The 27763-nt window shown below is 43.9% G+C and overlaps 1 protein-coding gene and 1 long non-coding RNA gene across 8 annotated transcripts in view; one reads left to right on the top strand and one right to left on the bottom strand.

Annotated features, from left to right (window-relative positions):
- The window catches only part of LOC142656003 (uncharacterized), a 126707-nt gene extending 126185 nt beyond the window's left edge, over positions 1–522 (bottom strand). For 4 of the 5 annotated variants that reach the window (XR_012849579.1, XR_012849575.1, XR_012849576.1 and 1 more), the window contains exon 1: positions 14–151. This is a non-coding gene — a long non-coding RNA (uncharacterized LOC142656003). The other variant, XR_012849577.1, reaches the window with a different exon arrangement.
- LOC142656001 (uncharacterized) lies at positions 108–27763 on the top strand. 3 transcript variants are annotated; one of them, XM_075830803.1, is made up of 11 exons: positions 108–271; positions 2701–2751; positions 3324–3525; positions 16183–16292; positions 16629–16839; positions 18103–18212; positions 20835–21057; positions 21717–21821; positions 25216–25300; positions 25384–25488; positions 25968–26254. In XM_075830803.1, exons 3-11 carry the CDS (start codon positions 3330–3332, stop codon positions 25993–25995), a joined length of 1173 nt encoding a protein of 390 aa, XP_075686918.1. In that variant the 5' UTR covers positions 108–271; positions 2701–2751; positions 3324–3329; the 3' UTR covers positions 25996–26254. The 3 variants fall into 3 exon arrangements, with proteins under 3 accessions (XP_075686918.1, XP_075686916.1, XP_075686917.1); XM_075830801.1 differs by lacking the exon at positions 25968–26254 and adding an exon at positions 26278–27763 and having other exon boundaries at positions 112–271; XM_075830802.1 differs by lacking the exons at positions 108–271; positions 25968–26254 and adding exons at positions 444–707; positions 26278–27763.

Below are 27763 nucleotides of genomic sequence, written 5' to 3'. Positions count from 1 at the left end.
CGGAGACATCAACCTTTATCAACTGACAGGACAGCTCCGCCATTTTATGAAATTCAGACTCCAGTCTCCGTCCCATGACGTCTGACAGGCTGAGCAGGGAAACTTCCCAGACACATCAGACACAACGGAAACAGCACGCGCCCCAGCGCCTGGCGGAAATTACCTCAGAATCACGTCGCGCTTGACTGGCCGGAAGAAGAAACTCCCGCCCAAACTCCACCTCAGAGGATCGGGACGTCGCTGAGGAGAGGATCTCTGCCGTGGCTTTGAGGTGACTTGGGGCTTCTTCTATGGCGACTTTATCGTCACTTATTTCTCTTCCACATTCATTGAACGCCGCATTGTACAAATGCGCGGCATGTGTGACAGAAAACACGACGAGCGCTCGGACTATCTGAGTGGGCGGGGCTTAGCGTCCATGTTGTGTGGCGAGACCTCTGCTTACCTAAAATGGCGGGCTGCCTGCGTATATAGTATATACGTTACACAGCCGCTTATGTACTCTACATCCCTCCTCCAGTGACTTTCTCTGGGTCCCCCATAGCTGTAGTTCCTGCCTAGTCCTAAGCAATAGCCTCTGCATGGTCAACTTTATCATAAACCACTCATCTGGGCACTACGCAAGTGATTTATTTGGATATTATAAAGAGATGGTGCACCGAAGCAATAGTGCGCCAATGTCTCCCTCAGTGACGCATATTAACAAGGTGCATGCCATGATTATAAATCCGGTGCGTGGGTTTAAACAACGCCAGATGGGACCTGTCATGGTTTCCCGACACTTTCCTGTCAAAAGCTTCATAAATGAGAAACGCGTGTCGGAAAAAGTGGTGAATGGGCCCGAACACTTTTTAATATATTTACGCCAGAAAACTGTCATAAATACATTGAAGTATATGCATATTTATCTAGACGCTGTATGGGGGGGAATTATTAGGAGTGGCGTTTCATACGCTAGTCCTAATCTAAAGATCGGCAGAGTACGACGCGCCTGATTTATTAAGAGGTACGGCTCTTTATATATTAGGCGCATATCTGTGCGCCGGAAACTCAAATCGACTCCATTTACGAGTCATTGTCGAACATCAACGGGCTGACGCATTTTTAATTCGTAAATCGCCCCCGTTATTCATAAAGGGCAAAGGCTCAACATGTTGAGGTGTCGTTATAACCGCGTCCAAAAACTGCATGTGTTTTTACCGCGATTTGGTGCGTTTTTCGAGAGAGCGAAAACGCACTAAATTGTGGTAAAAATGCATGCCGTTTTTTGGATGCGGTTCTAATGGCAACGCGTGAATGGACCCTTAGGCCGGATTCACACGAGCGCGTTAGGTACATGATATATGGACCGTATTTCGGCTGTATTTCCCGGACCGGACCGAACACACTTCTGGGAGCCGGCGCTACTATCATCATCGTTATCTATGACGCTAGGAGTCGCTGCGGGGAAACTGTCCCGTACTGTAATCATGTTTTCAGTACGGGACAGTAGTCCCGCAGCGAGGCCGGGACTCCTGGCGTCATACATAACTATGATGCTAGTAGCGTTCCTCCCGGCACTGTGTTCGGTCCGTGAAATACTGGCGGCATACAGACCTAACGCGCTCGTGTGAATCCGGCCTTCGGGTATGTTTATACAGGGCGGATACGCTGCAAAAAAGTACACAGCCTATCCAAGTTGTGGTGCAGTTTTTTGGCGGGAATGTCCGCTGCGGAGAACTGCACATTAAAAAAAAACACATACCCCCTGACGTCCTGCAGCCCGGCCCCCTGGGATCACATTTCCTGTGATTGGCTGCAGCGGTCACATGGGATCAAAACATCATCCCAGACGGCCGGCCTGGATGAAAAAAAACACAGAATTCTGGGTAAGTATAAGATTTTTTTTTTCTTCTGAGTTGCGTTTTTTTCCGGCGGAATTACAGGTTTTCGGCGCAAAAATCTCAACATCTGCTAATTGTTGCGGGTTTTACCTCCCATTGAATTCAATTTGGAAAACCCGCAACACAAATGCAGCGATTACGCAAATACAATGGACGTGCTGCGGATTAAAAAAAAAAACGCAACGCAGGTCAATTTCTAAGCGTTTTTTTTCCGCTCACCATTTACGCAGCGTGCGGAGGAGATTTGTTGAAATCTCATCCCCTTTGCCGCTGCTGTATTATGCTGCGATTTTCCTCAGTATTTATGCTACGTGTGAATTTACCCTTAGGCGACCTGCACACGTTGCGGATTTTACTGCTGAAAATACGCAGTAAAATCGCCGGAAACCGCAAGAAATTTTCAGGAAAAATCGCACTTGAAGGTGCCGTTTTTGATGCGTAAATAGCTGCATTTTTATGCTACACGTTTTGCTGCGTATTTCTTTAGAACTACAGGGATAGAATTCGCAACCGGAATCGCGAGATAAATTGACATGCCTGGAATTGATTCCCTGGACTCTCATAGGCTTTACCGGCACTACAATACGTTGCGATTTTGCCGCATTCAAAACCGCACGTAATATGTAACGTATGCGTTCGGCCTTAGACTGTTTGACGCGCCAGTCCTTGTATATTCCCCCTTCTCTATCAGATCCCGTTTCTATAGTGTTTCTCTGATGTAACGTATAGAGGTGCGGCTGCATACGAGGACGTCGGATGACGTGGAGGGGGTTTTGTCCGGTGGTGACTCATTTATAAGATGTACTTTCATTTTTAGGAGCGTCGTCGCTGACTGAAGCAGCACAACTGTCTGGCTCCCTGCGATCTCGTGAGTATTCTTAACATCGGATGGACTTCGCCGTATTTGCTCCGGTGTCGTCCTGCGTATCTTTTTCTTTTTTTTTTTTCCTTTTATCAAAAATTTTATTCTGAAACAGAAACATTATCATCGAAATCAATGCTAATGCCAACGGCAGCTATGGATTCCGTTTGGCTTTCCGTTCGTCTGTTCCTCTGGACGAACGGAAACCCCAAACGGAACCCGACGCCGATGTGAACGAGGCCCAAGCTGTGCTTTGTATGTTGAAGTTGCAACAAACACTCAGCTCTGTGAGTAGAACAAGGAAAGGATCACTTTTCAGCCACTCAAAATATGGAGACAGCCTATGCCACTGCTATGAATGTTTTCATTCACTGACAGCAAACCGATCATGGTGAGAATTGTAAATACTCCGTATATTACAAAGTTGCTGAATTTTTTAAAATTATTATTGAATGTTTAAACTTAGTAGAAATTGTATCATTTACAGGAAAATCTTGTCACTTTGTGTGATTGTCTTCTCGGTAAGCTTGGCGTATTTTTTGCTCGCTGTCGAGTGACTTCTTCCCTCTCGTGTGCAGAACGTCATGGAGGCTTCAGATCCGGTGGACGGCGTGTGCAGACTCCTCTACGAGCAGCTGGTCATCTTATTCCACCCCCATGAATGTGACCAGTGCCGGGAGACGTGCAGCATAATCCAGTACAGCGCCGTGCCCCTGTGCGCCAGTGTGGATGCCGTACTCAGCCACATGAAGTATTGCCGAGCCGGAATGTCCTGTCAAAGTAAGATCACGCCAAAGACGGGCGCATGATAATTACGTTGTTGATTTATATATGAAATGTATCCGCTTGTGTATTTACATGTGCATACTGCTTACACTTTTTTAAGGATTGGCAACTAAAGGGGAAAGCAGAGTGGGCTTAGAGACCCGTCCGCACTCACAATTAAGAGTCACGTCCTAAAAGAGGATCCGTCACCAGTTTAGTAATGCCCGATCTCGCTAATCTAACAGGCGCTGCCACACTGATAACGAGAGTGAAACTTGTGTCCCAAAACGTTTAGTTTTCTTCTAAATATGCAAATGAGGCTAAACTAGACAAGTGGGTGTCAACAGCAGCGATTCTCCCGAGGTGAAGCTACATCAACATTGGCCGCGGACACTATGGTTGGGTGTCCGTGCCGTAGAACTGTTCCGAAATTTAGGGAGCATGTCCGTTCTTTGCCATTTTACGGGCTGTGCTCCCATACTTTGTATGGAAGCACGGCCCGAAAATGCAGCCGTGGCCACAATCCCGGGCCATGATTACGGGCACGGCCGTGTGCATGGGGCTGGAGGGGAGTGGGGTCACTTCAGATAGTCATATCTCAGGCTGTGGACCACCTAGAACAGTGGTGGCATATGAAAGAGGAGATTCTAATGTTTCATATGGCACCAGGATCACCGTGCTAACTGAAACAACCGGAGGTATCACCCATTGAAAACACAGTCGGGAATAGAAGCGGTATACTATAAGATCACTCCGTATACTATAAGATCACTCCGTATACTATAAGATCACACCGTATACTATAAGATCACACCGTATACTATAAGATCACACCGTATACTATAAGATCACTCCGTATACTATAAGATCACTCCGTATACTATAAGATCACGCCGTATACTATAAGATCACTCCGTATACTATAAGATCACTCCGTATACTATAAGATCACGCCGTGTACTATAAGATCACGCCGTGTACTATAAGATCACACCGTATACTATAAGATCACGCCGTATACTATAAGATCACGCCGTATACTATAAGATCACTCCGTATACTATAAGATCACTCCGTATACTATAAGATCACTCCGTATACTATAAGATCACTCCGTATACTATAAGATCACGCCGTGTACTATAAGATCACGCCGTATACTATAAGATCACGCCGTATACTATGAGATCACGCCGTATACTATAAGATCACGCCGTATACTATAAGATCACGCCGTATACTATAAGATCACTCCGTATACTATAAGATCACTCCGTATACTATAAGATCACTCCGTATACTATAAGATCACTCCGTATACTATAAGATCACGCCGTGTACTATAAGATCACGCCGTATACTATAAGATCACGCCGTATACTATGAGATCACGCCGTATACTATAAGATCACGCCGTATACTATGAGATCACTCCGTATACTATAAGATCACGCCGTATACTATAAGATCACTCCGTATACTATAAGATCACTCCGTATACTATAAGATCACTCCGTATACTATAAGATCACTCCGTATACTATAAGATCACGCCGTATACTATAAGATCACGCCGTGTACTATAAGATCACGCCGTATACTATAAGATCACTCCGTATACTATAAGATCACGCTGTATACTATAAGATCACTCCGTATACTATAAGATCACGCTGTGTACTATAAGATCACGCCGTATACTATAAGATCACGCCGTATACTATGAGATCACGCCGTATACTATGAGATCACGCCGTATACTATGAGATCACGCCGTATACTATGAGATCACGCCGTATACTATAAGATCACGCCGTATACTATAAGATCACGCCGTATACTATGAGATCACGCCGTATACTATGAGATCACGCCGTGTACTATAAGATCACTCCGTATACTATAAGATCACTCCGTATACTATAAGATCACGCCGTATACTATAAGATCACGCCGTGTACTATAAGATCACTCCGTATACTATAAGATCACGCCGTGTACTATAAGATCACTCCGTGTACTATAAGATCACGCCGTATACTATAAGATCACGCCGTATACTATAAGATCACGCCGTATACTATAAGATCACTCCGTATACTATAAGATCACGCCGTATACTATAAGATCACGCCGTATACTATAAGATCACTCCGTATACTATAAGATCACGCCGTATACTATAAGATCACGCCGTGTACTATAAGATCACGCCGTATACTATAAGATCACTCCGTATACTATAAGATCACGCCGTATACTATAAGATCACGCCGTGTACTATAAGATCACTCCGTATACTATAAGATCACGCCGTGTACTATAAGATCACTCCGTATACTATAAGATCACTCCGTATACTATAAGATCACACCGTATACTATAAGATCACGCCGTGTACTATAAGATCACTCCGTATACTATAAGATCACGCCGTGTACTATAAGATCACGCCGTATACTATAAGATCACGCCGTATACTATAAGATCACTCCGTATACTATAAGATCACGCCGTATACTATAAGATCACGCCGTATACTATAAGATCACGCCGTATACTATAAGATCACTCCGTATACTATAAGATCACTCCGTATACTATAAGATCACTCCGTATACTATAAGATCACACCGTATACTATAAGATCACTCCGTATACTATGAGATCACGCCGTATACTATAAGATCACTCCGTATACTATGAGATCACGCCGTATACTATAAGATCACTCCGTATACTATAAGATCACTCCGTATACTATAAGATCACACCGTATACTATAAGATCACTCCGTATACTATAAGATCACACGTATACTATAAGATCACGCCGTGTACTATAAGATCACTCCGTATACTATAAGATCACACCGTGTACTACCGTGTTTCCCCGAAAGTAAGACAGTGTCTTACTTTCTTTTTATCCCCAAAAGCCCCACTATGTCTTACTTTCGGGGTATGTCTTATATTGGAAAAAAATAGTCGAATTTTTTTTTTTTTTTTTTTCACAAACTTTATTTAACTGTTTTACATTTTTTTTTTTAGTCCCACCAGGGGACTTCACTATGCGATGTGCCGATCGCATATATAATGCTTTGGTATACTTAGTATACCGAAGCATTATTGCCTGTCAGTGTAAAACTGACAGGCAACCTATTAGGTCATGCCTCCGGCATCGCCTAACAGGCAGATGCTGAAGGCAGACCTGGGGGTCTTTGTTAGACCCCCGGCTGTCATGGAAACCCGACGGCGACCCGCGATTTGTTTGCGGGGGCGCCGATCGGGTGACAGAGGGAGCTCCCCCCTCTGTCAAACACATTAAATGCCGCTGTCACTATTGACAGCAGCATTTAATGGGTTAAACTGCCGGAATCGGCGCGCGCTTCGATTCCGGCAGTTGCAGCAGGAGCCAGGCTGTGTATAACAGCCGTGCTCCTGCCGCTGATCGCGTGGGTACAGTCTCAGTACCCGCGCCATCACAGGACGGATATATCCGTCCTCCTGCGCGAACTAGCAGCTGCTGAGGACGGATATATCCGTCCTTCGGCGTTAAGGCGGCATTGACAAGTGCAGGGGAGGCGCGGTGACGTATGGAGAGGGGGGCGGCGCGGAAGTGGGCAGGAGGCGGCAATACCCCCGTGTTTCCCCGAAAGTAAGACATATGTCTTACTTTCGGGGTACGGCTTATATTAGCCGACCCCCCTGAAACCCCCGATACGTCTTACAATCGGGGGTGTCTTACTATCGGGGAAACACGGTATAAGATCACGCCGTATACTATAAGATCACGCCGTATACTATAAGATCACGCCGTATACTATAAGATCACTCCGTATACTATAAGATCACTCCGTATACTATAAGATCACGCCGTATACTATAAGATCACGCCGTATACTATAAGATCACGCCGTATACTATAAGATCACTCCGTATACTATAAGATCACGCCGTATACTATGAGATCACGCCGTATACTATGAGATCACGCCGTATACTATGAGATCACGCCGTATACTATGAGATCACGCCGTATACTATAAGATCACTCCGTATACTATAAGATCGCGCCGTATACTATGAGATCGCGCCGTATACTATAAGATCGCGCCGTATACTATAAGATCACGCCGTATACTATAAGATCACGCCGTATACTATGAGATCACGCCGTATACTATGAGATCACGCCGTATACTATGAGATCACGCCGTATACTATGAGATCACGCCGTATACTATAAGATCACTCCGTATACTATAAGATCACGCCGTATACTATAAGATCACGCCGTATACTATAAGATCACTCCGTATACTATGAGATCACGCCGTATACTATGAGATCACGCCGTATACTATAAGATCACTCCGTGTACTATAAGATCACGCCGTGTACTATAAGATCACGCCGTATACTATAAGATCACGCCGTATACTATAAGATCACGCCGTATACTATGAGATCACGCCGTATACTATGAGATCACGCCGTATACTATAAGATCACGCCGTATACTATAAGATCACGCCGTATACTATAAGATCACGCCGTGTACTATGAGATCACGCCGTGTACTATAAGATCACGCCGTGTACTATGAGATCACGCCGTATACTATAAGATCACGCCGTATACTATAAGATCACGCCGTGTACTATGAGATCACGCCGTATACTATAAGATCACGCCGTATACTATAAGATCACGCCGTATACTATAAGATCACGCCGTATACTATGAGATCACGCCGTATACTATAAGATCACTCCGTATACTATAAGATCACGCCGTATACTATGAGATCACGCCGTATACTATAAGATCACTCCGTATACTATAAGATCACTCCGTATACTATAAGATCACTCCGTATACTATGAGATCACGCCGTATACTATAAGATCACTCCGTATACTATGAGATCACGCCGTATACTATAAGATCACTCCGTATACTATGAGATCACGCCGTATACTATAAGATCACTCCGTATACTATGAGATCACTCCGTATACTATAAGATCACTCCGTATACTATGAGATCACGCCGTATACTATAAGATCACGCCGTATACTATAAGATCACTCCGTATACTATAAGATCACGCCGTGTACTATAAGATCACTCCGTATACTATAAGATCACTCCGTATACTATAAGATCACTCCGTATACTATAAGATCACGCCGTATACTATAAGATCACACCGTATACTATAAGATCACACCGTATACTATAAGATCACTCCGTATACTATAAGATCACTCCGTATACTATAAGATCACGCCGTATACTATAAGATCACTCCGTATACTATAAGATCACTCCGTATACTATAAGATCACGCCGTGTACTATAAGATCACGCCGTGTACTATAAGATCACACCGTATACTATAAGATCACGCCGTATACTATAAGATCACGCCGTATACTATAAGATCACTCCGTATACTATAAGATCACTCCGTATACTATAAGATCACTCCGTATACTATAAGATCACTCCGTATACTATAAGATCACGCCGTGTACTATAAGATCACGCCGTATACTATAAGATCACGCCGTATACTATGAGATCACGCCGTATACTATAAGATCACGCCGTATACTATAAGATCACGCCGTATACTATAAGATCACGCCGTATACTATAAGATCACTCCGTATACTATAAGATCACTCCGTATACTATAAGATCACTCCGTATACTATAAGATCACTCCGTATACTATAAGATCACGCCGTGTACTATAAGATCACGCCGTATACTATAAGATCACGCCGTATACTATGAGATCACGCCGTATACTATAAGATCACGCCGTATACTATGAGATCACTCCGTATACTATAAGATCACGCCGTATACTATAAGATCACTCCGTATACTATAAGATCACTCCGTATACTATAAGATCACTCCGTATACTATAAGATCACTCCGTATACTATAAGATCACGCCGTATACTATAAGATCACGCCGTGTACTATAAGATCACGCCGTATACTATAAGATCACTCCGTATACTATAAGATCACGCTGTATACTATAAGATCACTCCGTATACTATAAGATCACGCTGTGTACTATAAGATCACGCCGTATACTATAAGATCACGCCGTATACTATGAGATCACGCCGTATACTATGAGATCACGCCGTATACTATGAGATCACGCCGTATACTATGAGATCACGCCGTATACTATAAGATCACGCCGTATACTATAAGATCACGCCGTATACTATGAGATCACGCCGTATACTATGAGATCACGCCGTGTACTATAAGATCACTCCGTATACTATAAGATCACTCCGTATACTATAAGATCACGCCGTATACTATAAGATCACGCCGTGTACTATAAGATCACTCCGTATACTATAAGATCACGCCGTGTACTATAAGATCACTCCGTGTACTATAAGATCACGCCGTATACTATAAGATCACGCCGTATACTATAAGATCACGCCGTATACTATAAGATCACGCCGTATACTATAAGATCACTCCGTATACTATAAGATCACGCCGTATACTATAAGATCACGCCGTATACTATAAGATCACTCCGTATACTATAAGATCACGCCGTATACTATAAGATCACGCCGTGTACTATAAGATCACGCCGTGTACTATAAGATCACTCCGTATACTATAAGATCACGCCGTATACTATAAGATCACGCCGTGTACTATAAGATCACTCCGTATACTATAAGATCACGCCGTGTACTATAAGATCACTCCGTATACTATAAGATCACTCCGTATACTATAAGATCACACCGTATACTATAAGATCACGCCGTGTACTATAAGATCACTCCGTATACTATAAGATCACGCCGTGTACTATAAGATCACGCCGTATACTATAAGATCACGCCGTATACTATAAGATCACTCCGTATACTATAAGATCACGCCGTATACTATAAGATCACGCCGTATACTATAAGATCACGCCGTATACTATAAGATCACTCCGTATACTATAAGATCACTCCGTATACTATAAGATCACTCCGTATACTATAAGATCACACCGTATACTATAAGATCACTCCGTATACTATGAGATCACGCCGTATACTATAAGATCACTCCGTATACTATGAGATCACGCCGTATACTATAAGATCACTCCGTATACTATAAGATCACTCCGTATACTATAAGATCACACCGTATACTATAAGATCACTCCGTATACTATAAGATCACACCGTATACTATAAGATCACGCCGTGTACTATAAGATCACTCCGTATACTATAAGATCACACCGTGTACTACCGTGTTTCCCCGAAAGTAAGACAGTGTCTTACTTTCTTTTTATCCCCAAAAGCCCCACTATGTCTTACTTTCGGGGTATGTCTTATATTGGAAAAAAATAGTCGAATTTTTTTTTTTTTTTTTTTCACAAACTTTATTTAACTGTTTTACATTTTTTTTTTTAGTCCCACCAGGGGACTTCACTATGCGATGTGCCGATCGCATATATAATGCTTTGGTATACTTAGTATACCGAAGCATTATTGCCTGTCAGTGTAAAACTGACAGGCAACCTATTAGGTCATGCCTCCGGCATCGCCTAACAGGCAGATGCTGAAGGCAGACCTGGGGGTCTTTGTTAGACCCCCGGCTGTCATGGAAACCCGACGGCGACCCGCGATTTGTTTGCGGGGGCGCCGATCGGGTGACAGAGGGAGCTCCCCCCTCTGTCAAACACATTAAATGCCGCTGTCACTATTGACAGCAGCATTTAATGGGTTAAACTGCCGGAATCGGCGCGCGCTTCGATTCCGGCAGTTGCAGCAGGAGCCAGGCTGTGTATAACAGCCGTGCTCCTGCCGCTGATCGCGTGGGTACAGTCTCAGTACCCGCGCCATCACAGGACGGATATATCCGTCCTCCTGCGCGAACTAGCAGCTGCTGAGGACGGATATATCCGTCCTTCGGCGTTAAGGCGGCATTGACAAGTGCAGGGGAGGCGCGGTGACGTATGGAGAGGGGGGCGGCGCGGAAGTGGGCAGGAGGCGGCAATACCCCCGTGTTTCCCCGAAAGTAAGACATATGTCTTACTTTCGGGGTACGGCTTATATTAGCCGACCCCCCTGAAACCCCCGATACGTCTTACAATCGGGGGTGTCTTACTATCGGGGAAACACGGTATAAGATCACGCCGTATACTATAAGATCACGCCGTATACTATAAGATCACGCCGTATACTATAAGATCACTCCGTATACTATAAGATCACTCCGTATACTATAAGATCACGCCGTATACTATAAGATCACGCCGTATACTATAAGATCACGCCGTATACTATAAGATCACTCCGTATACTATAAGATCACGCCGTATACTATGAGATCACGCCGTATACTATGAGATCACGCCGTATACTATGAGATCACGCCGTATACTATGAGATCACGCCGTATACTATAAGATCACTCCGTATACTATAAGATCGCGCCGTATACTATGAGATCGCGCCGTATACTATAAGATCGCGCCGTATACTATAAGATCACGCCGTATACTATAAGATCACGCCGTATACTATGAGATCACGCCGTATACTATGAGATCACGCCGTATACTATGAGATCACGCCGTATACTATGAGATCACGCCGTATACTATAAGATCACTCCGTATACTATAAGATCACGCCGTATACTATAAGATCACGCCGTATACTATAAGATCACTCCGTATACTATGAGATCACGCCGTATACTATGAGATCACGCCGTATACTATAAGATCACTCCGTGTACTATAAGATCACGCCGTGTACTATAAGATCACGCCGTATACTATAAGATCACGCCGTATACTATAAGATCACGCCGTATACTATGAGATCACGCCGTATACTATGAGATCACGCCGTATACTATAAGATCACGCCGTATACTATAAGATCACGCCGTATACTATAAGATCACGCCGTGTACTATGAGATCACGCCGTGTACTATAAGATCACGCCGTGTACTATGAGATCACGCCGTATACTATAAGATCACGCCGTATACTATAAGATCACGCCGTGTACTATGAGATCACGCCGTATACTATAAGATCACGCCGTATACTATAAGATCACGCCGTATACTATAAGATCACGCCGTATACTATGAGATCACGCCGTATACTATAAGATCACTCCGTATACTATAAGATCACGCCGTATACTATGAGATCACGCCGTATACTATAAGATCACTCCGTATACTATAAGATCACTCCGTATACTATAAGATCACTCCGTATACTATAAGATCACTCCGTATACTATGAGATCACGCCGTATACTATAAGATCACTCCGTATACTATGAGATCACGCCGTATACTATAAGATCACTCCGTATACTATGAGATCACGCCGTATACTATAAGATCACTCCGTATACTATGAGATCACTCCGTATACTATAAGATCACTCCGTATACTATGAGATCACGCCGTATACTATAAGATCACGCCGTATACTATAAGATCACTCCGTATACTATAAGATCACGCCGTGTACTATAAGATCACTCCGTATACTATAAGATCACGCCGTGTACTATAAGATCACTCCGTATACTATGAGATCACGCCGTGTACTATAAGATCACGCCGTATACTATAAGATCACGCCGTGTACTATAAGATCACGCCGTGTACTATAAGATCACTCCGTATACTATAAGATCACTCCGTATACTATGAGATCACGCCGTATACTATAAGATCACTCCGTATACTATAAGATCACGCCGTATACTATGAGATCACGCCGTATACTATAAGATCACTCCGTATACTATAAGATCACTCCGTATACTATAAGATCACTCCGTATACTATAAGATCACGCCGTATACTATAAGATCACGCCGTGTACTATAAGATCACTCCGTATACTATAAGATCACGCCGTGTACTATAAGATAACGCCGTGTACTATAAGATCACTCCGTATACTATAAGATCACGCCGTATACTATAAGATCACTCCGTATACTATGAGATCACGCCGTATACTATGAGATCACGCCGTATACTATGAGATCACGCCGTGTACTATAAGATCACGCCGTATACTATAAGATCACTCCGTATACTATGAGATCACGCCGTATACTATAAGATCACTCCGTATACTATAAGATCACGCCGTGTACTATAAGATCACTCCGTATACTATAAGATCACTCCGTATACTATAAGATCACGCCGTGTACTATAAGATCACTCCGTATACTATAAGATCACGCCGTATACTATAAGATCACGCCGTGTACTATAAGATCACTCCGTATACTATAAGATCACGCCGTATACTATAAGATCACGCCGTGTACTATAAGATCACTCCGTATACTATAAGATCACGCCGTATACTATAAGATCACGCCGTGTACTATAAGATCACTCCGTATACTATAAGATCACGCCGTATACTATGAGATCACGCCGTATACTATAAGATCACTCCGTATACTATAAGATCACGCCGTGTACTATAAGATCACTCCGTATACTATAAGATCACTCCGTATACTATGAGATCACGCCGTATACTATAAGATCACTCCGTATACTATAAGATCACGCCGTGTACTATAAGATCACTCCGTATACTATAAGATCACTCCGTATACTATAAGATCACTCCGTATACTATAAGATCACGCCGTGTACTATAAGATCACTCCGTATACTATAAGATCACGCCGTGTACTATAAGATCACTCCGTATACTATAAGATCACTCCGTATACTATGAGATCACGCCGTATACTATAAGATCACTCCGTATACTATAAGATCACGCCGTGTACTATAAGATCACTCCGTATACTATAAGATCACGCCGTGTACTATAAGATCACTCTGTATACTATAAGATCACTCCGTATACTATAAGATCACTCCGTATACTATAAGATCACGCCGTGTACTATAAGATCACTCCGTATACTATAAGATCACGCCGTATACTATAAGATCACGCCGTGTACTATAAGATCACTCCGTATACTATAAGATCACTCCGTATACTATAAGATCACGCCGTGTACTATAAGATCACTCCGTATACTATAAGATCACTCCGTATACTATAAGATCACGCCGTGTACTATAAGATCACGCCGTATACTATAAGATCACTCCGTATACTATAAGATCACGCCGTGTACTATAAGATCACTCCGTATACTATAAGATCACTCCGTATACTATAAGATCACTCCGTATACTATAAGATCACGCCGTGTACTATAAGATCACTCCGTATACTATAAGATCACGCCGTATACTATAAGATCACGCCGTGTACTATAAGATCACTCCGTATACTATAAGATCACGCCGTATACTATAAGATCACGCCGTGTACTATAAGATCACTCCGTATACTATAAGAGCCTCACTTCACCTACGATATCTCTCCTCACACTTCAGGATTTTACACTTCAATCAGGTCCTGTTTTAGACTTTGAATAATTAAACTTGGAACGAGCTTCCATTTTATACACATTCACGCTGGATCCAACTCTTCCTTCTCGCTGCTTTCTATTCATCGTGTGCCGACACGAGGATCCGTGCGGGTTCATCTGAGCAAAATACCAAACAAGGTGAGCTGGAGGCTTCTTTTTCTACTTTTTGTCTGATTGGACAGCGTCATGCAGAAAACGACACCGCTCAGAGTAAAATGAAAAAGTCACCTCCTATTTGGCAAATATAGACAAATTAGCATATTCAAAAAAATTCTCAGAACTTTGCAAATAATATTTTTTTTTTTAAGACAAATGACATTGCAGTTATCAGCATCCCGGCGCCGATTAGATTATTGATGAGACGGGGAATGAATAAACTGGTGACAGATCCTCTTTACACTTGTGATATTTCATAAGTTTGGATCGGTGGGGTCCGGTGCTGAGAACGCCATCATCACTGAAACAAAGGTGGAGGAGCGCTCAGCGCCTCCGGCTGTGACCGGTGCTCATCAGCGTGAAGACGGGCTCACATGTAAATTATAAGAGCCCCATCCTCAGGCTGATGAGCGGAACCAATTACATCCGAGAGTGGCAAGCACTTCTGCACGTTCGTTTCAACGACCGTGGACGTCTCTGCACCCCAACCCCCCCCCCCCCCCACCGATCAAAACTTCTGATATGTCTCTATGAAAGTTTTATGAAAGTACAATTATTCTTTAAACTCGCCATACACATGTGACAGCTGTTGATTATTTTGTCAGACCCCCCGTAAGCCTGCCGTGCATGTTTATTTCAATGGGAAGAGGGGAATATACCGTGACCAGACACCTCCGGCAGGGGCTTATCTTGTGCATTCAGGACCAGCTCTACGGTATCAGTTAAGGGCATGTAGCAGAGTCAGGGAAAGTGTGAAGTTAGGACAGATGTGGGTACAAGAGTGGCACTACTGCCCAGCATGGACATTTTACCCGCTCTCACCCATCGTCGGCAGGTTATTAGTTATATATCCCCTCATTTTGGGAGTTTCCAACGGTGAATTATGTTGGAGGAAGACAACATGAGATGTTCGTGGGGTTTGTTTTTTGTTGTTTATGAGAACATTTACATTTTTGAATCTACATTTTGTCAATAGTTCCCGGCTGTCCTTCTGCAAGAGCAGTCATGTCTCATTGGAAGATTTGCCGTAAGAAAGAGTGCCCTGTTGCTTTGAACCTAAGTAAAGATCGCAAGCGAAAGATCCAGGTACTTTAAATATAATATGGAAAACGATCGGTTACCGCAACCCAGGCACGTTTACATACAACTTTTGCAGGTCAGAAGTTAACATCGTCTTCATTTGTTCAATTAAAGATGCCATACAAGTGTGATTAGTGAGGGTTTGACCTCTGCAACACCAGCAAGAACAGGGACCCCTCATTGCTGGGATTAGTGGCCAGACCACCACTGATTGCACGTCTAACCAATGAGATGGTGTATCGTCGCCATTCTAAAGTGAAATCATTGTAAAGCGAGAGTTGTAACGGGAGGGATGAGGGGATTTGTCTTTTTCTTTCACAATTTCTTCCTGTTACTTTTCAGTTGCTCTTACAAGAAGAGGTCAAATCCTTTTTCACGGTGCAAACCGTCTGCCATCACCTGTATAACCAGCTGGTCTTCCTGTTCCGCATACACGATTGTGAGGCGTGTGCTGACAACGACTACCAGCATTACAGCTCTCTGCCCCTGTGCCAGAGCGTGGACACAATCCTCGGCCACATTAAGTACTGCAGAGCTGGGCTCTCCTGCAAAGGTAAGTTCACTGCAGACAACATTATGTGTATACTTTTCATGTTCAGGAGTTAATACAAATATCGGCTTTTGGTCATAAGAAGAAGATCGGAGGGCATTTCTCTGCCAGCTAAGGCCCCATGCACAGGACAGTCATTTTGATCCTCAATTGGGGATCAAATTACAGATACATTCATTTCTTTGGCGCACGGACATCTTCCCGTATATTTACGAGAAGGTGTCCGGGCTGTAGAAAGGATCCGCAAAAAATAGGACATGTCCTATTTTTGGAATTTACGGACTGTACTATACTTGATCATGGCAGCACGATCCGAAAATGCTGGTGACAGTCTGCGGCCGTCCGTGCCCGTAATTGCGAACCGTACCTACGTATGCCAGGGGGCCTTATCCTTCTCTTCCCCAATTATTCCTGGGGTGGTTGGAGTGGCTTTGGATTTTTTGGCCTCCAGCAGAAGTAAGATTGAGGCTTTACTCCCACTTCAAATTGTATTGAGTTGCTGAGTTGACCACCGCTGAGGCCCAAAGGTCCAAATACTTCATCAGTGGTCACCGGGAAATGGTAGAGATAAGGTTTTGTGGTTTTCAGTGGGTTTTTTTTGTTTTTTTTTTCGTTAATTGTGTTGACCTATAGAAAGATGTAATTTGCTTTGCAATATAAAACACTACGGGTATGTTCACACGCACGGTTTTCAGACGTAATTCGGGCGTTTTACGCCTCGAATTATGCCTGAAAAAACGGCTCCATTATGCCTCCAAACATCTGCCCATTTCTTGCAATGGGTTTTACGATGTTCTGCTCCCACGACCCTTTATTTTACACGTCGCTGTCAAAATACGGCGCGTAAAATAACGGCTCGTCAAAACAAGTGCGTGTCACTTCTTGGGACGTTTTTGGAGCCGTTTTTCATTGACTCCATTGAAAAACATATCAAAAAACAGCCGTAAAAGACGCCGCGAAAAACACGAGTTGTTACAAAAACGTCTGAAAATCAGCTCCGTATTTTCAGAAGTTTTTCGTCACTGCGTGTGAACAGACCCTGATTCAAGACCTTTGGCTGTGTCCAGAGTTCCCGGGCTCCGGCATGCACACTTTACTTCTCGTCACTAATGAATGCGGATTTCCAGTGACTCATTTATCCTTATTGCAGTTCCCCTAATCTTGGGACTTTCCATGGGGGAATTCTGATTTAGGAAAGTGAAATGTTTTTCGTTTTTATTCTTAAAAGATGGTATAAACTGTTGGATCGTTATATCTTCTCATTAGTTCCCAGATGTTCTGCTGCTCGGACAATCATTTCACATTGGATGAGTTGCCAGAATAAGGAATGTCCTGTGGTCTGGAACCTGAGTAAAGATCGCATTCAAAATACTAAGGTAATGTAGATTTAACGGCCGAAAAACCGGGAGCGGAGCGCCTCCAAAGATCTGCCAAGTGATTTCAATGGGAAAAACGGCGTTCTGTTCCGACGGGGCGTTTTTTTACGCGGCCATTTTGAAAAACGGCCGTGTAAAAAAACACCCACGAACAAGAAGTGCAGGTCCCTTGAGCCATTTTTGGAGCCGTTTTTCATTGATTCCATAGAAAAATAGTTCCAAAAACACGAGTTGCTGAAAATCAGCTCCGTATTTTCAGACGTTTTTATTAAGCGTGTGAACAGAGCCTTAGACAAACTATTCATATGGATGTAATACTTCATTTCCCCTGTGGTGGCGCTGCAGGAAAATGTAACACTTGCTGCCAGGTTTCCCCACAAATTACAGCTGATCGCTGGAGGACACTTTGTGATCGGCTTATTGTCAAGGACTCTTCTAACAATTAGGAATTATCCGAGGTGAAATTAATTACAGAGGGAGAACTGACTGCCTGCGTTCAGCTTTATGACTCGCTATGACCCAATGTTGGAGAATAACGGTGTTACCTGTTCACTGAGCAAAAATCCGTTCATAACATCTGAGTTTTGTATATCGTCACCAGTGTTGGGAAGATGATATTGTGTGCTCTATATCAGAGCTTAGCTGTGCTGAGAATGATCCTCTACATATTATTTTGTTTCCTTTGTATGTCAACTAGGTCTTCTCCCGCCCTCTGGTAACATCAGCCATTTTAAGCTGCAGTCACCTGGTTTTCAAATAAATATGTCCCAATGCCCCCTCATAGAGAGTGCCACACAATTCCCCCTCATAGAGGGTACCACACGATGCTCCCCTCATAGAGAGTGCCACACAATTCCCCCTCATAGAGGGTACCACACGATGCCCCCCTCATAGAAGGTGCCACACAATTCCCCCTCATAGAGGGTGCAACACGATGCCCCCCTCATAGAGTCTGCCACACGATGCCCCCCTCATAGAGTCTGCCACACGATGCCCCCTCATAGAGTCTGCCACACGATGCCCCCTCATAGAGTCTGCCACACGATGCCCCCCTCATAGAGTCTGCCACACGATGCCCCCCTCATAGAGTCTGCCACACGATGCCCCCCTCATAGAGTCTGCCACACGATGCCCCCCTCATAGAGCATGGCACACGATGCCCTCTCATAAAGAGTGCCACACGAAGCCCCCTCATAGAGAGTGCCTATTGATGCCCCTTATAGAGAGCGCCACACGATGCCCCTTAAAGAGAGTGCCCCACGATGCCCTTTATAGGGATTGCCACACAATGCCCCTTTTAGATAGTGCCCTAGTTCCCCCCAAACAAATAAAACAATCTCGTAATTACCTAGCCCCATTCCCACGATGAACTGAGCTGCTACGATAGGCCTGCAGCCTATGATATACCAAGATGCGCCCCTTGCGTAGGCCGGCTTGATGCAGTGATGTTGTCTTGCTGGCCTTTGCAGGGATCCTGTCCCAGTGTCTTATTGATCGCCTTTAGCCTAGTGAACGGTTGTATCTATATCCTGAGGACGCAGATACAATTGAATGTGGCAGTCCCATACACATATATCTCACAGAGCGAGTAACACTTTGGCTGGGTGATTCACAGAACTGTATCTCATATCCAAAAATATTTGAAAGTGACAAAAAGAAACTCCACAGAATCATTTGTAGACACAAGAGAAACGCGGCGTCAGTCACTATTCAGTGTAAATATGGAAAATATCAACTCTGTTATTATACAAAACATACGAGATAAAATAATAAAGAGGGTCCGATGAATGTACAGCTATACAAGGGCTACACGTAGATGTTTAATGCAATGCGACACGATGGTGTATTCCATGTAAGCAGAAGAAAGCACAATGGGTAGAATAGCAGAGTTCATGAAGTTTGATATAAATATCCACATAGAAAAAATGGCATTAAAGGAGTAAATCTACTAGAACAGCAAAATAGACGGCTAGTCTGGTGTCCTCCCAAATAGTGTGTATATATAGTAGGTACCGAAAAGGAAAGGGGTATACCCACCTCCTTTTCAATAAGTGATCCAGTAACCCTTGAGAAAGCAATTAAACGCGGAACGCACGTCGGGCGCTATACCTGGGCACACTGTCTATTTCAGCACACATGGGTAAGTTATTTTACTAGGATCCTTTATCCATTTTTTGAAAAGGAGGTGGGTTTACCCCTTTCATTTTCATTACCTACTATATACACACACTATTTGAGAGGACACCAGACTATAGCAGTTGCATTAAACATCTACGTGTAGCCCTTGTATAGCTGTACATTTATGGGACCCTCATTGTTATTTTATCTCATATGTTTTGTATAATAAAAGAGTTGATATTTTCCATATTTACACTGAATAGTGCATGACGCCGCGTTTCTCTTGTGTCTACAAATGAATGTGGCAGTCGCCCGGGGTTCCGGGCCAAAAGTCCGGGCTTCTCCCCCGTATGTCCGATACTGGAGACGCCACTAGTCCAGACAACTGACATCCACGGTCGGCCAGTTGAGGACCCCTGATCCATATAACATAGCAAAGGTACTTTGTTTAAAAATATTATTTTTATTGTCTTTTGATTTTTTTTGGTTTGTCGTTTCTTACAGAAGCAAATACACCAGAAAAACATGTTACCATCTGTCATACGCGCTGACAATAAGACCGCTAAGGAACTCAACCAGACTCTGTTTGTGATGTTTCACGCCTGGTCCTGCATGTGTCGTAGGAGGCTTTGCGGAATTTTTTGGGATTGTGACCTTCCTCAGTGTCAACCAATGCAGAACTTACTCAAACACATTGACCTCTGTGTAGCTGGCTGTAACTGCAAATGTAAGATGACGAAAACAGAAAAATGGTTACGTATTTTTAGGGAGAGCATTTACACTTAAAGGGATATTCTCATTACAGAAAGTGACGGTAAATCTCTAGGATATGATAGACTTTCTGATTGGTGGGGGGTCTGACTGCTGGGACCTCCATCAATCAAGGGAACCACAGCACAGCCGCCGCACTCACTACTTGTTTTCGTTACAATATCACTTTCATGTAAAAAAAAACACCATAAAATAAAATCTGCTGTTAGGCTACGGCGAGGCGGTAAAATCGCGGTATTACTGTGACTCGCGCACAACCTCAATGTTTCACTGATGGGAAAAAAGTTGCTGGTCGCAAGAATTCCCACTTTTGCCACATAGTAAAACATTTGAGTTTGCCTGTGAGTGACGGTAACAGCGCAAATTTACTGTGACTTCCGAGTGACGCCCATGGTGCCGTAGCCAAAGGTGTAAATAGAATTGATTAAGAATATCCTTCTGTTTTGTGTCCACAGCTCTTATGCTCCCCTATGTGTATCCATGGTGCAGACCACAAATAACCCTGTGTAGTTTTAATATAAAAAAAAAAAAAACAACTTTAATTCTTTAAACTTTTGTGAACTTTTAAGTGAAGTCCTCGGAAATGTAAGTGTATTAATAACTTGTATATTTCAGATCCGAATTGTAACATTACCAGGTTTATCTTCCTGCACTACATGGCCTGCTTACGACCCGACTGTGAAATATGTTGGCCCTTGAGGATTGTGATAAAGCAGCTTTGTAAGTTTTATTGTTTCTAGGAATATAGTGAGAATTCGTGCAACGAGTGGTGAACTCTAATATTAAGCTGGTACTAGTTCCCATACACTTCTTACATCGAGGATTTGATTAGGGTATTTGGAGGTAACAGAGGTTAGGACCCTCCCTCTACTAGACAGTGCAGAGGGCCATACCAAGTGGTGGCCAGAGTAGCCATTTGTGAAAATTGTGGCAAAAACATGATTTGGCCGCACTGTGTGACAAGACCCCTATGGGTAGGGACGCACCGTGTGATCACTGCAGATTTTCCGCAACGGATTTAATTTCGGAAAACCCGCGGAGTAGTACAGTAGCAGCGGTGTGGGTGGGATTTGAACAAATCTCATCCACACATAGCGGAAAAAATAAGCCAAGAAAACGTTCATGAATTGAGCTGCGGCGCAGATTTTTCTAATAGGCAGCGTGGCAATTTATGCTGCGGAATCGCTGCTCTCGGGTTTTTCCTACTGAATTCAATAGGGAGGTAAAACCCGCAGCAAATAGGCACATTTTGTGATTTTTTTTTGCAAAAAAGAAATAATAATTAAAATGTTCATACTTCCCCCCGACCATCGTCATAGGGACGCGATCCTCCGCTCTGAGTGCAGCTCGGCCTCCTTGGGTGATGATCCCCCCCATGTCACTCTTGTAGGGTCACATGGACTGCAGCATCACCGCAGGAGGCCGGGTTGTACTCAGAGGGATGTGTCACTATGACAATGCTCAGGGGTAAGTACGAATTTATTTTTTTTCTGCCCGAAAAAACTGCCCTACAATTTGGTGCAGTGTTTCAGGTGGAATTCCCTGCAGCTTCCAGGACAGATACGCAGTGTCCTTTTTTACACGGCATATCCACCCTGTGTGCACTTACTATAAAGGGGTTTTCCAAGAGTCAGGTAAATTTCAGAAAAGTCCTTGCAGTCTGCAATAAATAAAAATATTTTAATTGACTGACTCTCCCTTCACCAGCTCCTTGTTTATAACGCTACAGAGGGTACAGTAAAGGGGTTTTTCAATAATCGCCCAAATCTTGTAAAATACTTTAAGCAGATTTTAGGCCCTGTATAATGCTTTGCTGAGTGACCATGAATATTCAACTAACTCATAACCCTGCGGGATGTCTCCTGGCATTGGGGGGGCGCCTTTAATTGATTTATTACCAAGGGACCTATACTATTAAAAAGAACATGTCCCTGAATGGTGTTGTCTGTCTTATTGCAGCCTCCCAATCCCCCTATACACTCATCCACATTATATTTTCAGTTTGATTAAAAGTATTTCTACAAAATTTCATTCCAGACATCTCGGCATAAATGAAACAGCTCTTAAAGGGAATGTGTCGCTAGAATTTTTTTTTAATTTTTTTTTAGTTAAGCAGTTAGTGTATACATGATTAGACATTGTTATAATTTTTTTACATTTTTTCACAAGTCAGGAAATATTATAAATTAGATTCTAATTTATAACATTTCCCTGTGCTGGTCACTAGAGGGAGCAGTTCCCAAAATTGCAGCATTGGCATGTGGTAAAGCAACCTCATTGCTGTATGCTGCAAATTTGGGGTAGACACGCTCGCTCTAGCGTCCTCAAACAATCCCCCCTCCCTTATCCTGACTAGTGCCAGGAGAAAGGAGGGGATTGAACGTTCAAACCTCCTACACTGTGTGTCGCTATTTTTTGAGCGAATACACCGTGTAGTAGGATTAGATACAGTGGTAATCACACAGTAAAACACACACAAACATAACTTACCCGCTCCTGCCACCGCTCCCTCCCGTCCGTCCGCTCCCTCCGCTCCTAGTGCTTGCTTCAGAACACATGTCTGGAAGCCGCGACCGGAAGTCGTCATCTGACTGTCCGGCCGCGGCTTCCGGTCTGCAAGAAAATGGCGCCGGATGTCGCTCGGCCGAAGACCTTCCATTTGGACTGTGTGGGAGCGGCGCATGCGCCGTTCCCACACAGACGGCGTACAGCATAGTGGATGGAACGGCTCCCGTTCGCATTCTCTATGGGGATGTATGTGCCGTATTCCATCGTTGTATGTGTCGTTAAAGAGGCTCTGTCACCAGATTTTGCGACCCCTATCTGCTATTGCCTGTGATCGGCGCTGCAATGTAGATTACAGTAACGTTTTTATTTTTAAAAAACGAGCATTTTTGGCCAAGTTATGACCATTTTTGTAGTTATGCAAATGAGGCTTGCAAAAGTACAACTGGGCGTGTTTAAAAGTAAAAGTCCAAGTGGGCGTGTATTATGTGCGTACATCGGGGTGTGTTTACTACTTTTACTAGCTGGGCGTTCTGATGAGAAGTAACATCCGCTTCTCTTCACAACGCCCAGCTTCTGCCCGATCACGCTGTGACGTCACTCACAGGTCCTGCATCGTGTCAGACGAGCGAGGACATCGGCACCAGAGGCTACAGTTGATTCTGCAGCAGCATCGGCGTTAGCAGGTAAGTCCATGTAGCTACTTACCTGCTGATGCTGCTGCAGAATCATCTGTAGCCTCTGGTGCCGGTGTCCTCGCTCGTCTGACACGATGCAGGACCTGTGAGTGACGTCACAGATCTGCACTGCCAGAAGCTGGGCGTTGTGAAGAGAAGTGGATGATACTTCTCATCAGAAAGCCCAGCTAGTAAAAGTAGTAAACACGCCCCGATGTACGCACATAATACACGCCCCGATGTACGCACATAATACACGCCCAGTTGTACTTTTGCAAGCCTCATTTGCATAAATACAAAAATGGTCATAACTTGGCCAAAAATGCTCGTTTTAAAAACAAAAAACAAAAACGTTACTGTAATCTACATTGCAGCGCCGATCACATGCAATAGCAGATAGGGGTTGCAAAATCTGGTGACAGAGCCTCTTTAATCGACACATACAGAAATGAAAAAAAAAATGGCAGCCCCGATAGACAAGAAAAAGAAAGAAAAAAGTAAAACACAAATAAGTAATTTTTTTTTAAATAAAACACTAAAAGCAAATTGATCTTAAAATTATTTTTTCCCCGACACCCGTCCTTTAAAGGGGTTTGCCCATCAGGTATATTTCTGACATATCCCCAGGATATATATACGGGTTCAGTTGTACTAGCTGTCTAAATCCTAGATGTCTGCAGTCTTACCAGTATGGATGTCGTATAGTAGCAGGTTCATGTCACAACACCGGCCTCCGATGGCAGACCACACAGATCGGGTTGGAGACTGCCGTCTTATAATATTACACTGACTAGAGAAAAAAGGAACAACTTGTGAATTGTACACGCGTGTGATGTTTTGCCGGTGTGTCCCGTCACAATGTGTATTGCTTTTGGCTTATCTGAACTAATGACGGTTTGCGGTGATGTAAATAAACATGTCTGATATTGCAGGTGGGACTGAAGACTGCGCCACCTGCTGGCCCTCTCTGGTGATCTGGGAGGGAATACCCTTTACTCCCACTTCAGTCTTTAATAAGTAAGTGAAGGCCGTTATATTGGAGTAATATGTAGAAGTATTATCCGCGTATCTGCTACTTAGAAGCTCTTTTTCTTTCACAGCGTATCAGACCCGTGGTTTTCTACACAGGTGTACAGATGGATCCGAGCACAGGATAAGCCACTGATTGGTCCGCCTTTGTTCCAGAAAATAAAACCACAAAATAGGTACGGTTACTGAAGGGCGCAGGGTAACTCACTGGTCAGCGGATTTGCCGTGCATCACCAAGGAGATAGGACCAATTTCTGAAAAAGGCAATATGCATGCAGGGTTTCCATTGCTCCCGTGGTTCCTGAGACCCAGAGAAGCCTCAGACATTTCAGCTGCTTTCACATGGAGTCTGATTTGTAAGGCAAAGCCAGGAGGGGAACCATCATAGAAAAAGTATAATGGAAATATTTCCACCTCTTCTGTGTTTTGGACCTACCCCTGGTTCTGGCTTCCAAATACTGAGGGGCCTCTAAATAATGCACTACAAGACTTTAGGCCAGGGCTGCTCAGGTCTCTGCAAGACAGATGGAGAAATTGGATTGATAGGTGCCCAGAAGCAATCAGTTTTATTGTAACACCGCAGCAAGTGCAAAGTATTGGATAACCCAGACTTAAAGGGGTATTCCCACTTACACCATATATGACTTATCCACAGGATACATGGGTCGGTGTCCCACCTCTAAGACTCCAAACTATCAGCGGAGCGGAACAGCTGTCCTCTAACCTCCGTATAGCAAGCCAAGGATACTCAATATAGGAGGAGACTTAGTGGAAAGGTGGACACGTGTGTGAGCGGCTCTCCATTAAAGTCTGTCAGTTACGGAAGTCTCCTATACCATAAAGAAGACTGATGTGGGAGTACCCCTTTAAAGCAGCTGTTTTTTTGATGCAATGAAAAGAAGCTCTTACTGCAATGACTTTCCGTTGAATTCGCCATTACTCATTAGTTTTTTGCGTTCAACCAGCGGAAACGCTTCTAGGTGCTGCATGAAGAAACACAGAATCTTTTGCAACTGGAGGAGAAGATATCCGTATAGATGTAGACACCGCAGATCCTTTCATCTCGTGTTCCAGACCAGAGGGAGAAATCGCTCCGCAGTCTCTTTCAATCTGTAAGAAATGTACAGCCCGTATGTGACCTTGATATTGTATCACGTTATGTTATTGATACGATATTGCTCCAGTTCACCAATACTGAGGGATAAAGATTCAGAGAGTGTTAAGATATTAAGCAGCTGCAATACAAGTAAAATTACTGGTTTACACGAGCAAATAATGCTGCGGCTGGCGGTCTTCACCCTGTATAATGCTGCGGGTGGCGGTCCTCACCCTGTATAATGCTGCGGCTGGCGGTCCTCACCCTGTATAATGCTGCGGCTGGCGGTCCTCACCCTGTATAATGCTGCGGCTGGCGGTCCTCACCCTGTATAATGCTGCGGCTGGCGGTCTTCACCCTGTATAATGCTGCGGCTGGCGGTCCTCACCCTGTATAATGCTGCGGCTGGCGGTCTTCACCCTGTATAATGCTGCGGCTGGCGGTCCTCACCCTGTATAATGCTGCGGCTGGCGGTCCTCACCCTGTATAATGCTGCGGCTGGCGGTCCTCACCCTGTATAATGCTGCGGCTGGCGGTCTTCACCCTGTATAATGCTGCGGCTGGCGGTCCTCACCCTGTATAATGCTGCGGCTGGCGGTCCTCACCCTGTATAATGCTGCGGCTGGCGGTCCTCACCCTGTATAATGCTGCGGCTGGCGGTCCTCACCCTGTATAATGCTGCGGCTGGCGGTCTTCACCCTGTATAATGCTGCGGCTGGCGGTCCTCACCCTGTATAATGCTGCGGCTGGCGGTCTTCACCCTGTATAATGCTGCGGCTGGCGGTCCTCACCCTGTATAATGCTGCGGCTGGCGGTCTTCACCCTGTATAATGCTGCGGCTGGCGGTCCTCACCCTGTATAATGCTGCGGCTGGCGGTCTTCACCCTGTATGCATAACTCATAGGCACTTTTGGGTTTTCCGTTTTTTTTGTTTTGTTTTTTGCAGCACTACTGAATATATTTTATTTTACTTGGAGTTTTTATGAATATTCAACTAGAAAAAAAGATCTACATGTGATTCTCAGGCTTATTTACCAGGCAACACTGTTAGTTGTCATGCAGGGGGCAGGTGCATGACGGGTTCGATCTTTAGTGTTATTTGAATCCTTGTGTCATACAGCGCCCCCTAAGGTCCTGCACTCGGCATTACACCCTGCAAGGAAAATTTTTTGTTCAACAAGTTCCAAGAGGTGCCAGGATTAGGCTTTATATCCTTGGCTTCTTATCCCTTTAACCAGGGCTTCTCCTGTTTTTTGTTGCTGTTGTTTTGTCTTTTTTTTTTACGTTGTTTTGTTGTTGTTTTCCTGGATTTTCATTGCAAATCCTGTGAACTAAATAAAATGTTCTTTAATGTT

This window comes from Rhinoderma darwinii, chromosome 6, assembly GCF_050947455.1.
Source record: "Rhinoderma darwinii isolate aRhiDar2 chromosome 6, aRhiDar2.hap1, whole genome shotgun sequence".
NCBI classification, from domain to species: Eukaryota; Metazoa; Chordata; class Amphibia; order Anura; family Rhinodermatidae; genus Rhinoderma; species Rhinoderma darwinii.
The sequence above is the reverse complement of the archived record's forward strand: the minus strand, read 5'-3'. Positions and strand labels throughout refer to the sequence as shown.

What these genes read in the sequence shown, in the direction of transcription:
- LOC142656001 (XM_075830801.1), top strand. Translation starts at nt 3,330, where the DNA reads ATGGAGGCTTCAGATCCGGTGGACGGCGTGTGCAGACTCCTCTACGAG. An exon ending in ATCGCATTCAAAATACTAAG is followed by an intron (nt 18,213 to 20,834) that starts GTAATGTAGATT and finishes CGTTTCTTACAG; the next exon opens with AAGCAAATACACCAGAAAAA. An exon ending in AAAATAAAACCACAAAATAG is followed by an intron (nt 25,489 to 26,277) that starts GTACGGTTACTG and finishes GCGTTCAACCAG; the next exon opens with CGGAAACGCTTCTAGGTGCT.